Here is a 12,540-nt window from a genome sequence, read left to right on the forward strand (position 1 = left end):
TAAGAAGCCCAAATCTGATGCTCACTCTGTAGTGAGCTCAAGGTCTTCTCCCTCTTCTGCTTTCTAGCTCCAATTCCTAACATGTGAAATAACAGTATATGTGTGTATGTGTATCATTTTATTCCTACATCTCCTAGACTTGCTGCATAGAGGCAAGCAGACACAATCCACTGTTAATGACCGAAAACCTTTGTAGACAAATGCTGGCATGTTCATTTATAGCGAAGTCAAACTTGTGCTGATCCAAAAAGGCAGCTCTCTTAACTGTTTAAGATTGTTGTGCCACTCATTCAAATATGCCAACAAGCCGGTTACCACAACTGAACGGGCAGCTAGTTGGATTAATGATCCAAAAAGCAGATTTCAATACATACGTATATAGTATAAAAATCTCAAAGGTTACATTTACACAAAAGTGCACCATATGAAAGGTGTGGTACAGCAGCCGCCAGTAGTATTTCAGACTCTGTTACTCCAGAGTGACAAAATATGTTCTTATTCCTGCTGCTCTGCTGTCAACAAACATCTGCACTGTTGACCACTTCAATACTCAGAGTAAAAAGCTGATTGACTTTTTTGGTGGTATAAATATCTGAACAATTCCCTGATCTAGCATTAGAAAAGGAGAAGCAGAAGAAAGACTTGATGTTGTTTTAATTCAGGGACAAGAATATTTTTGAACAGCAAGCATAACTTTCAGTTTTCATGTGTTCCTATGTGAAGACCACTTTAGCTTTTCAGGGTCACATGGCTATAGAGACACTGGTTTTCCACTAATGCTTGTTCTGGGTCAGTTTCTGCTCTGTCGCAGTGATGACAGAAGCAGGGGTAACAAATTGAGAGCAGGTCGGTGTTCCTGCACTCCCAGTGCCACCAGAACCCCGGTCAAGAGGGAAGTTACTCTGGGCAGGACGGGGGGCTGAGCTGGCATCACCTGCAGGAAAGAGAACAACAAATATAACATATCCACACATATCACAGCAGGTCTCACTATCATCATGTTAATCTGACCTTTCACTGCTTTCTATCCAACATTCATGCTGATGAACGTCTTTAACTGACCGCCTGTCTATGTTCTCGATCTATGCCAATACTGACAGTGATGAGAGGCTGAAGACGCTGGTGTGTTTTAAAGCACACTAAGGTTAAAGCGGGTTAAAAGAAGTACTTGTTGCCTGGTCAGAAAGTTTATCAGCAGTGGTGCTGGGAAAACTGCACCCAACAAGAAATCTTTCTCAATCTGGCAGACAATCGTTGGGAGTAGTTATTCTATAGCACTGAAGGCGTTTTGCTGTGGGTGCTCTGGCAAAAAGCTGTTAGCTTCCTTACCTTCTCAACTTTGTGACAGTGAATAAATCCATCATGTCCCATGTAGAATGTAGAGAACGCATCATAGGACCTATGTGTAAGAGATGACATTTGGATTAAGGTTGGACAAAATATGCACCCATTTTTATGTACAAGTGTGAACGGAAGAATCAGTTATTCATGAGTCTTAATGTTTTTAATCTTACAAACATGATAGTGTTTATAGCGGACATTGCAACCTGTCTGAAAATCTGTTTCCTCTTTCCAAAAACACTCAATTCAAAAACAAGGAAACGTTAATTATATACGTAACACCAAAAGGCGAGTATATCAGAACAGTAATCTATTTTATGGAAAGATTACTTCATTACATTTTTGGGAGCTTTAAAATAACACACTGAGACAGAAATCGCCAAATCCACTTAACCTTGTAACTCCCGTGCACCCAGTTCTGGATGTGCTGTTACCTGTACAGGTGCGATTTGTCTTTGCGATAGAAGCGCAGCAGCAGAGAGTGGAAAGGAAGCCCTCTGATCCTCCAGCGAGCCTTAATGGTCCCGTCCTCTATGTGTTTGGTAAGCTTCAGTACATCCAGTCGAGCTTCAGCGTAGTAGCACAGACACAGCAGGCGCCACAGCGAGAGCGTGAGCCGGTACATCACACGGCCTCTACACCAACACACGCAGTCAGACACACTTATCAAGAGTTTGGTCAAAGGATAAGAGTTTCTTATAACGCATCACCATCACGCTAGACAAGCACATTCACCTGGTCTTGATATTTATGAGGCCGTTGATGAATTCCACATCGTTTGAGTACATGGAGTAGTCGTGGTTTGTCATAAAGAATCTTGGAAGCTGCAAAACAAACAGATGAAGATCAGTTTCAAAGTTTAGGTGCTGATGTTAAAGACAAACACTTCAACAAGATATTCTCCAATTCTATTCGTTTAAGTCTAAAAACAGAGTTTGGTTTTACAATAAGCAGGCTGCAGTTTGTGAGGAAAATGAAGAAGGTGAAGCGTATAGAGTTGTTTCAATGCTCACAGCAGTGGCAAGTAAAGCTGCTGCTGCTGCGCCCCCCCCCTAAAAAAAGAGTTTTTTCATATCCGTGTCCCCTGTACTCCATCTGATATCAGAAAATGTGCGTTCTTGTGTTTGTTTTTTGTTATTCATTTGCCCTTTCGTGCTATGGAAACAAAGTGGATACAGTGTGGAAACTATTATAAAATGTCTTAATTCTTCAAACATTAAAAAACAAAACAAAAACACAAAAGTGTGTTCAAATGATCCTGGTGGTGTTAAATTGCAAAGCCGATTATTCACCATGTGATCCGAAATTGTAAATTTCAGGTAAACATGTCCGATCTGATCATGGAAAAATGAAGATACTTGATTTGTTTTCATCATCAAAACATTTGTATACAAATGTAAAATATCAACATTGTAATGGATTTTATGGTAACAGGCTGTCCCAAAAACCTGTCCTTGGAGCAAATTTACTTTTCAATGATTGTGTAAAGTCATCATACTTTTTATGGTGGTTTTGTGCAAAAATGAATAAAACATTTTACCTGAAGCTGAGTAAATCCTATCATGTGGATAGCTGCTACATTTGCAGTGGTTTTAAAATAGAATTTCTTGGTTTGCAGTATTGTCACTGTTGAGGTGTAGCAGGATAATAGTGATAAGACTTTATTATGAACAAACAGCTACATTTCTAAATACTGCATGAGATGCATTTATAAGATGAAAAATTATTTTGTGATGATTTGATGATATTTCTGATCTGTGAACAAAAGTACAAACGAGTATTGTAGTTGTCATTAATTAATTTTACACTATTGTTACACTGCCTTGAGATACAACTCGCTGTCACTGCTTGTTATGCCCTTTGGACCACACAAGGGGAAAGAGACAACAGGTTGTTCCTCTAAGTCACACAAGCACACAATTTTGTTCCTATTGAATAAAGCGTGCCCCACTGTCACATCTAGACCTATGGTGGAGTGTGTTCAAGGATAAATTATTAAATGCACACACAGGTAAACTGCTGAGTGCCATTACTGTCTTGAGAGGAGGCTACAAAGGATGCTGTAAAGTCTTCATGCATGTCCAATCATCCCAAAAAGTTGAATCTGTTCATCTGGACGTAGCTTTTTCAGTCACTTGGATGAGTGACGAAACATTTCTCCCACTGAATACAGTTGAACAGAATCTACTGTTTGGGATGCTGTAAAGTGTTTAGTGCCCTGCACATGTACTTTGTTAACCAGCTGTCACAACCTGCCACTAGATGGGCCCACGACACAAGTTTTGGGGACTCACAGGACGCCTTAAACACAGGAGACTGACACTTTTCTCTCTCTACAGATAGAGATGGCCAACACTCACAACTTCAGACTAGTTGCTAAAAACAATATAACAGGGCTCCCGGCTTCAGTTTACTGTCACTCCCCCTAATTTCCTGGAAAAATGCATTCTCTGTAGAGATGTAGACTCGATTTGCATTCTTCAGGAGAAAATTCACTTGCTGTCAGAAAAAAACTATGTATGTAGTGCTCTGTGAACAGAGTAAAGCAGCTATCACTGCAGATATTTTTTGGTTACCAGTTTGGGGGGCCGGGGAGCTACTGGTTTACATCAATTAGCCAGAAGGATGCATATTTTTCATCTCTATCCCACTCCCAGGAGATAAGAGGTTTGTTTTTCAGGGCATCTGTGCAGAGTGTTACCGTCCCTGCAACATGTAACTTTAACGCTATTGAAAATGCTTGGGGCGTCCTCCACTTGCTGCCTCGACTGTAAATGTAACTGGAGGTGGTTGACAAACGGTGTAACAATAAGGGACACGTTTTGTGTCTGGTGTTGGTGTGATTTTATTATTCTTACAGGATCTGACTGACAGGGTAAAGGGTCTGGGGACAAAACAGTACCCCTTGATGTGCCATTTTATGAAAGGCTCCTCCCCGTCTCCAGGGAGACCAGACACCCCCTAGAGATTTAACAGTGGTGTTGGATGCAGGAGGGAGCAGCATCCTGGGGTTATCAGTCCAGGACATTTGTGCAGCAGCAGGAAGCTGGTCCACACCCCTCACTTTGTGCAGTTTGACAGGCAGAATGAGATCAGTGCTTCTGAGGATTACACCGGGAAGCGAATCATAGTGACCATTTCACTCATGCTGCTGGGGTTATGCAAGTAACCTAAAGTTACTGACAATAATTAATTAATTAATCATTCGTAAGCCATACGCTTTATCACAAAGAATGCAAAATAATCTGTATTTCAGTGCACAAGTTGGATTAACTTATATACCTCAAGCCTCAAGTGTACAGTCCAAGTTATATATGTGTATTAAACAGTCAGTACAGACTGTAGTACTAAATGCTTTGAATAGTCAATAAGAGTATGAGACTATTTAAATGTGTCTGTTTATATTTCAGGAAGAGACTGATTGCCAGGCAAGCGTTGAGTCAGATACAGCTGTCAACATAACCAATGACAGCTATCATACTGTAGTGGTTCTTACCTCTATCCTCAGCCTTTCATACACCAGGGCCAGTTTTTCCTCTCCTTCCCTGTCGCTCTCAATATGCTCCCCCTCTGCTCTGCCTGTATGGCTACACAGCGATACAGAGGGCAGCTCCACCGCCTTCTTGTCAAGTCCGCTGTCCTGGCTGTATTTTAGCACACTGTTAGGCACCAAGTGTGTGCCAGGGCAATGAAAGCAGTAAAACTTGGAGCCAGACATGAATGGTGCAGGACATCCCTCAGTTTCAAACAGGCTTCTGAAGCAGCCGTGTTCTCTCTTTACAGCATCAGTGTCGCTACGTTTGAAGGTCACTACGTTAATGTCATCCTCTCTGCTACCATCCACTGTGGTCAGTGGAAACAAGAACTCTGAAGACGTGAGGGGCCTTCCCATTTTGTTGTGACCAAACAGAGGGATCTCCAGAAGGGTGTGGAGGCCATGTGACTCGCCCTGTCGCACCAGCACACAAACACTGAGAGAGTCCTCCCAATCCTCCTCGCCGTAGCGCAGCATTTGAGGCTGGCTCGCATGATGTATTGGGTTAGACAGCACCGGCTGCCTAAAGTTCTGATATCTCAGGCTGTTGGGTGGGGCCAGGGCCCATGCTGCACTGCTCAGGGGGCGGGTCTGGCAATCCACCACCTAAAGAAGCAACAAGGACTTGGTGTTATTATTGTAAGCATATAGAACGTGATATTCCATTTTAATAGCGGTCTGAGATTTTGAGTTAGATTAGATTGTAAACAGTTTAATCTCTCAGTATATCCTTGGTTTTTCCATTTTTACTTACACACATTTATTCTGGATTGGAGAGCAAATTGGGATTAGTATCTTGCCCAAGGACATTTGACATGCAGACTGGAGCAGCAGGAATTCAACCACCAACCTTCTGATAAGTAGATGACCTGCTCTAGCTTGTGAGCCACAGCCACCCTAAACATGGAGCTAAACAAGCTCCAAAAACTTTAAAAAGCTGTCATATATTGGATTTATGTATAATACCTGCTTAGAGTAGGGCTCCATGGTGTAAATTAGCATTATGTGTATAAAGCATAGCTTTATACACATAATGAATGAATCTGTAACTGATTGATTGAAATGTGTGTCACATGAGCACAGAGCCAATCGAATACTTATTTCTCTCTGTGACATGTAAATCAGTTTATACCCTTTATTAACTGTTATTAATGTAGTTTTCCTGGATTTGTGGCCCATGTTTTGTCTCTAAAAAGTAGAGACTGTTCACTTCTTTGTAAGCAGTGTTGGTCAAGTTACTTGAAAAAGTAATCAGTAACTAATTACTGATTACTTCCCCAAAAAAGTAATCCCGTTACTTTACTGATTACTTATTTTCAAAAGTAATTAATTACTTAGTTACTTAGTTACTTTTTAAAAACACAATTTACAACCTGAAGAGGTGATAAAGCGATATCTCTTTCAGCCCAATTCTACTTTTTCTGCATAATCCATCATACAAAATGTAATCAAATGGAAAAGTCTCTTTTTTTAAACTTGTTTTATTCGTTTTAATCTTTTAACTTTATGCATCAAGCAAAAACTTAATTATATGCAACATTCACTGACTGGAAGAAATTAGTTTAACATTTAAACCTATTTTCTGCACATTCCAGCACATAAAATAAAAAAAAATTTGTGTTTACACTCAGTCTTTCAAATAGATGCAAGTAAAACACAGCAGAAAATAAATAAAGGCAAAGACTCAGCGGTCCTGTTGCTCTATTTTCACCTGTAAAGCAGGAGTGGGGCAGGCGGAGGTTTACCCTGGTGCAGGTGTGCCGCGGTCAGTGGAAGAATCCGTGAGTTTCTCTGTGAGTTTCCCATTACGTCGTAGCTACTTGGTGCTTGCTCGGAAGTTTAGGGGTTTTTTCGCTGTAAAAAGAAGTTTTCTTCCCACGCACAGCGGACACTAATGTTTTTGTCACTTTTTATGGAGTCAAACTCAAAGTAAGGTCAGTACTTCCACGCTTTAAACGCTGCACGCTCATACTCTCTCCCACACTCGATATATGAACCATTGTTGATCTGCACACAGCTGTTGTCACCAACAGCGCACTCGCTTACGTCACTGTCATGAGACATTCTCGCAAAAAATCACGGTTTTAGTAACGCAGCGTTCCTACGGGAAATCTAATTACCGTTTTTGCAATAGTAATCCCTTACTTTACTTGTTACTTGAAAAAAGTAATCAGATTACAGTAACGCCCATCTCTGTTTGTAAGTGAGAAAATGAGAAATTCAGATCAGACCATTATTTCCTCCACTGCAGCGTCTCGCTGTGCCTGACTGGACACATCTGCTTTATTCAGCACATCTCACTTTCCCATCAGCTCAGTGTCAAGCAACTGATGAGCAGCACCTGTTTTATAATAAGTTTTACAACCTTTGTGCAGTGACTGATCATGACGTTTTACTTTCTGGTTGCCATTTTTTTTGCACTTTACCCTAGTGAGTTCACCGTGACTCATCTGTCATAATACAACCTTTTGTAGTAATAAAATGTAAACGGAATGCAATTCATCCTGGGGAGGATGTGATTGTTTACTTTGTACGTTCCTACGCTGCTAAACATTGACATAAAAAGTTGTGTGAAGACTTAATAACCTAAGTGTTGGAGCTAGCCTAGCTGGTTCCCACTAATTCAAGTATAACTCTTGAAGGGTGTCCAAGAAGTAAGACTTCTTTGTGACAGAAGTATGTGAAGCCTGCAATCAGCCTTTTCCATGTCCAACATTGAGTTTGCTTTTTACCTGGACAGACAACGATGAAAGCTGAACACATACCTGTTCTAGAACAGAGAACAGCTGCATCTCTGCCCAAAAATATACTCTTATTAGAACTCACGTTGTTTCTATAGGTTAGTTAAAAACCTATTAAAAAAAACTCTATGCAGCAAAAATGATCTGCAGGTCTGCATCATATTATGATTTAGTGCTATACATAAACTAAATTGAATTTAACAGTGAAAATTGACAGCAACCATAAAGCTACAGGTCCAACTGTGAACTTTGTCAACCAGTTAATGCAAAGAAATCTCTTTAAAAAACAGACAGACGGGATCGGCATTCATTGATAGCATTATTTTCAGGATACTGAGTACTAAATTCCACCTTCTTAACTACTTATTCAGTTTAGGGTCATGGGGTCACGCCCCTTTTCACTTTCATCTATGTCTGTTTACATCTAAATTAACACACAGTTCAGAGGACTGTACTACGAAACAGGACTTGGGCTCATCGAGGTAGCTTCAGGGTTAATCCTGGGTTTTAGTAGCATGAAGATGTTTTACTTCTTACCGAGGTCCATCGGTTTATGCTGCAGAGTTTACCTGCTCCAGAAATAGTTATGCTGGAGACTTGAGATCAGCAGGTATGAAATCACTGCCTACTGAACAATCAAATTCCTGTAAAATATTATTTCCAGAAGATTTCTCTTGGACCTTAAGTAATTAAAAAAATGTTTCACAGGGAACCTATTTGTATTTGTGGACCTTGAATGAAATTTTCACACATGCTTTTCTAGGTATGTTCAATTGTTTTGTAGTACAGGTCTAAGTAAAACAAACTATTAACAGCCTAAAATAACTGGAATACTGGAGTATTTGTCAACTGATGCATAACAAGAAATCCAGTAAATTACCTGTCTGACACTCCAGCTCCATTTTTGGATGGGCTGCCTTCTCCCGTGGCTGCGGATACAACCCACCCAGAAGGCCACGCCTCCTCTGCTCACAGACATTCACCACAGGGTCAGGGCAACCCCGGTCACCCGATGACCATCACCCACAGCACAGACAACAGCACAAAGACTTTACGACTGGAAGATTCCCAACTACTCCAGAGGCCCTCTACCTCATCTACTTGAGACCACAGAAGAGAGAATAGATCGAGTTACCTGTTCACACGGCTACATGACATTATTACAACAGAGATATTAACCTGCTGACAAAATGATTAGTTGATTATCAAGCAAAAAATGCAAAGGCAGTTTTCTATGTTTTCACTGTAATTCGTACCCGAAACGTGAAACATTATCAGTGTCTGATAACCAAATGATTTTTTAATCAACTGACTACACTGATATGATATATTTGCTAAAAAGTTAATATTGGCTAACATTTTGTTCAGTCTGGTGCAATAAGAGCTTAATAAATACAAAAGCTGTGCTGCACCTTCTTTTCTAAAAAACGGCTGAATGATATTTTGTCCACCTAACAGATGCAAGTCTTATAGCTCTGTTTTTGGCACCACCAGCTGCTGAATGCTTGGCTAGGTCCTGCAGCTTCTCTGACAGTTAGCACTGCACCACACACTAGTTATTCCAAAAAGCTGCATCAGTACAGCAGGGAGTGCAGAGGACACTGGCAGAGGATTCGTCTCAGCTTTTGCTGCAGCACCTCATTTGGCTTTTACAAATCAGGCAATCACTCTGTAACGTTTTACTGGTCACATGATTCATCTTAAAAACAAATATGCTTTGTTAAATCAATAATTTTATGTAAGCTCCGACATTTGCATGTATTAGGAAGATTTTGTGTGATAATAAATCTTGTGGTGTTTGTGCAGCAAGATAACACAAATGCTACAGTTCAGGCATTCAACTGAAGGTTCTCTCGGACTGCCAGGAGCACGGGACCTGAAGCACACCTCACGTTTATAATCAGAAACTCCATGGTGACAGCTGGCATCCAGTGAAACACGTGAACACAGGCCTCTTCCTTACAACTTCAAATGCACTACAGCCAAAATGAACAGAGCAGTCTCAACCGCTCCTTTAAGTTCAGTTGTCAGTTGCATATCTTCCAGCTGACAGCGGCTTTTGAGTGGACGCTTCTTAGGTCATAACTCGTAAAAGGAAATTATTGGGTTATAGCATTTAACAAAAAAGTTTAAAAACAGCATTGCTAAAAATTTCAGGACTATTTTGTTTTAGACTGTCACACAATCCAATTACTGCAGTACAAATTGTTGTTTTAAATAACTTGGAAAAATGAATGTTTACATTTTTTTATATTCTCCAGAGGTTAAATGGGGCACAGCTGCGTTTTAACTTGTCAGACATCCCTGTATGGTCACATCCGGATTTTCTCCGAAACTATCGCAACATAAACCATATATGTATCCCTACAACGCTGATATTAACTCGGAGATTTCAGCTAGTGCTGGTTACATGCAGTGACAGTCAAATAATAGCAGTTAGCTTTCAATGCTAACTAGTCAACAGCTAGCAATGAGCTAGCCACCGGTTTGGAAAAGAGCCTCATGTTATCTTTTCCAGACGAAGTCCCTGGTCCGTCCAAATGTTGTAAGTCTCCGGTTAGATTGTGTACAACAGTCGCCGCAGAATCAATTAACAAACTAGTAACATTCCGCTGGTAACTTACACAAATGTCATTCCAACCCTGTAAGTGTCCTTGCCCGGCCAAACACACCTCACGCAGCCAGTCGTGATGCTGCTTTCAGGTCTATTGGAAAAACGGCCACTGGCTCAAAGCGCCACAAACGATCAAACAATGCGGCATAAAAAATGTCACGTGTAGCGTCTACACTTTCAGTCGCGTTAACTAAAGAAAATTCCTCTTGTTTGTGGTTTGTTTTTCTCTCTGACTTATAAAAAAGTGTTTAAAACACAAGTAGCTTCCACATCATGTGACGTTTTAGTTTCTGAATCTAAAAAGATGTATGACTGTAGAAAGCACTGGTAGAAGGCCGCGAGTACACCCGCTCTTAAAATCGATATCAGTATTTTTACAGTTATATTTATAACTGTAAAACATATAACTATAGTTATATTTCATTTTTTAAATTGTTAAAATCTCTTTATCATTATATGTGACACAGTGGCTTGTATAATAGTTTTGCTACACAGCATTCCTCCCATCATCTAAGTGGAAGCTCACATTCAAAAGACATTTATGACGTAAAAAAATGTGTTTTAACTAAACATTTCTTAATAAATGGCAGCAATACATTGTCGCAGAAGGCTTTGCTCGACTTTTCCTGTCAAGACTCCAGTCCAGTAGGTGGAGGTAATGCTCATTTAAGCTGGTTTACTGCTCTCCAATAAACCCAGGAAAAGTAGTTTGTTTTTTTTTTGTTGTTGTTTTTTTCAAAAAAAAAAAAAAAAAAAAAGGAACAAGAACAACAACAAGACCTCAGTTCTACATATATGTGTGTTGGTGGCCGCTTGATACCAGGGCCCTGTTTCAGGAAGCCGGTTTAGTGGAAAAACTGAGTAAGTATACCCTGAGTTAACGAAAACTCTGGGTTTTCGGTTTCACAAAGCGAGTTCAGCTGCAGCCTGAGTGAGTCACTATGACGACACACTCCGTGAAGCTAACCTGCCCCCTAGCAGGTTTACTACAACTAACCCTGACTGTCTCCGCCCCTTTGTCGGAAACCTGACAGTAGGAAGTGTCGGACATGGCGTGCCACTTCCTTGAAGAGCCAGTAGATCGTGAAGCCCAAATTCTCCGCAGAGCTCTCCGCCGGGAGAGAGTGATCAGAGCGCGTTTGGACATTTTATCATTTCCTGATGATTTTCTGTGCGAACGTTACCGTTTCTCAGCACAATCTCTAAGTTATTTGGATAACATCCTCAGGCCATATATTACGCATGTGACACATCGCGGACATGCTCTCAGTTCATTGCATATTATTTGTATTGCACTTCGGTTTCTTGCAAACGGGAGCTTTCTGTATAATATTGGTGACGCTGAGCACGTTTCCAAGGCTACCGTCTGTCGGGCAGTCAGGAATGTTACAGTTGCACTGAAACGTCTCCTGTACTCGTCTGTGGTGTTCCCCGGTCATAGACCCACAAGATTTATCAAAGAGGGATGCCACAAAATTGCAGGTATCAGGATGACCAAAACTTAATGTATGATGTGGTGATACTTGGACTACTACTTAAATTGCACATTTATTTTCAGGGTTCCCAGGCGTGATTGGCTGTACAGATGGCACTCACATTCCAATCATTGCTCCTTCAGTAAATGAAGGAGACTATGTGAACAGGAAGTCTTTCCACAGCATTAATGTACAGGTACATAGTTCCCTGTAGCATGTCAAACTAACAAATTATTTCATTATAGTAATGGATGCTAATTTGTGTTCTCTGCACTGTGAAGATCATATGTGATGCTGCCAACATTATCACAAATGTGGAAGCCAAGTGGCCAGGCTCTGTCCATGACTCACAAATATTCCGTGAATGTACACTGAGCACAAAATTTGGACATGGTGAGTTGAGAATACTTTAAAATATATAAAGACCAATTGCTTCAGGGACATTTGAACTGAAGTGTATCCTTCTGTCTTAGGAGAGTTCACTGGCTACTTGCTTGGTGATAGGGGGTATCCATGTTTACCCTATTTGCTTACCCCTTACCCTGACCCTGAACCGGGCCCACAGCAGCGATATAATCTGGCTAATTGCAGGACAAGAGCCAGAATTGAAATGACTATCGGAATGCTTAAGGCCCGGTTCCAGTGCCTGCAAAGACTCAGGGTCACCCCAGAAAGGGCATGTGACATTATTGTGGCATGTGTGATTCTTCACAACATTGCCACAATTAGAGGAGAACACTGTCCTTCTGAACCAAACATCAGCAGTGATCCAAACCATGAACATCCTGACCCTCCCACGGACATACAAGATGGAAGCGCAGTCAGAGACACCAT

General features: G+C 40.9%; 1 protein-coding gene across 2 annotated transcripts; it reads right to left on the bottom strand.

Annotated features, from left to right (window-relative positions):
• Positions 1-646: 646 nt before the first annotated feature.
• Positions 647-10,319, bottom strand: lg18h6orf136 (linkage group 18 C6orf136 homolog). Of its 2 annotated transcripts, none has more exons than XM_085378647.1 (7): positions 10,242-10,319; positions 8,498-8,714; positions 4,838-5,482; positions 2,077-2,165; positions 1,776-1,976; positions 1,330-1,399; positions 647-934 (listed from the first exon to the last, which is right to left on the bottom strand). In XM_085378647.1, exons 2-7 carry the CDS (start codon positions 8,594-8,596, stop codon positions 791-793), a joined length of 1,248 nt encoding a protein of 415 aa, XP_085234773.1. In that variant the 5' UTR covers positions 8,597-8,714; positions 10,242-10,319; the 3' UTR covers positions 647-790. The 2 variants fall into 2 exon arrangements, with proteins under 2 accessions (XP_085234773.1, XP_085234774.1); XM_085378648.1 differs by having other exon boundaries at positions 8,498-8,717.
• Between the last annotated feature and the right edge of the window lie 2,221 nt (positions 10,320-12,540).

The sequence above is a fragment of the Diplotaxodon limnothrissa genome, linkage group LG18, assembly GCF_057381915.1.
Source record: "Diplotaxodon limnothrissa isolate DT_005_m linkage group LG18, D_limnothrissa_male_GT1.1, whole genome shotgun sequence".
Classification (NCBI taxonomy): Eukaryota; Metazoa; Chordata; class Actinopteri; order Cichliformes; family Cichlidae; genus Diplotaxodon; species Diplotaxodon limnothrissa.

Excerpts from the sequence above, each read along its gene's own strand:
- lg18h6orf136 (XM_085378647.1), bottom strand. The coding sequence starts at position 8,596 with ATGTCTGTGAGCAGAGGAGGCGTGGCCTTCTGGGTGGGTTGTATCCGC. Across the intron at positions 1,977-2,076 it reads CTCATAAATATCAAGACCAG|AGGCCGTGTGATGTACCGGC; the intron begins GTGAATGTGCTT and ends GTGTTGGTGTAG. Across the intron at positions 935-1,329 it reads ACTGTCACAAAGTTGAGAAG|GTGATGCCAGCTCAGCCCCC; the intron begins GTAAGGAAGCTA and ends TCTTTCCTGCAG.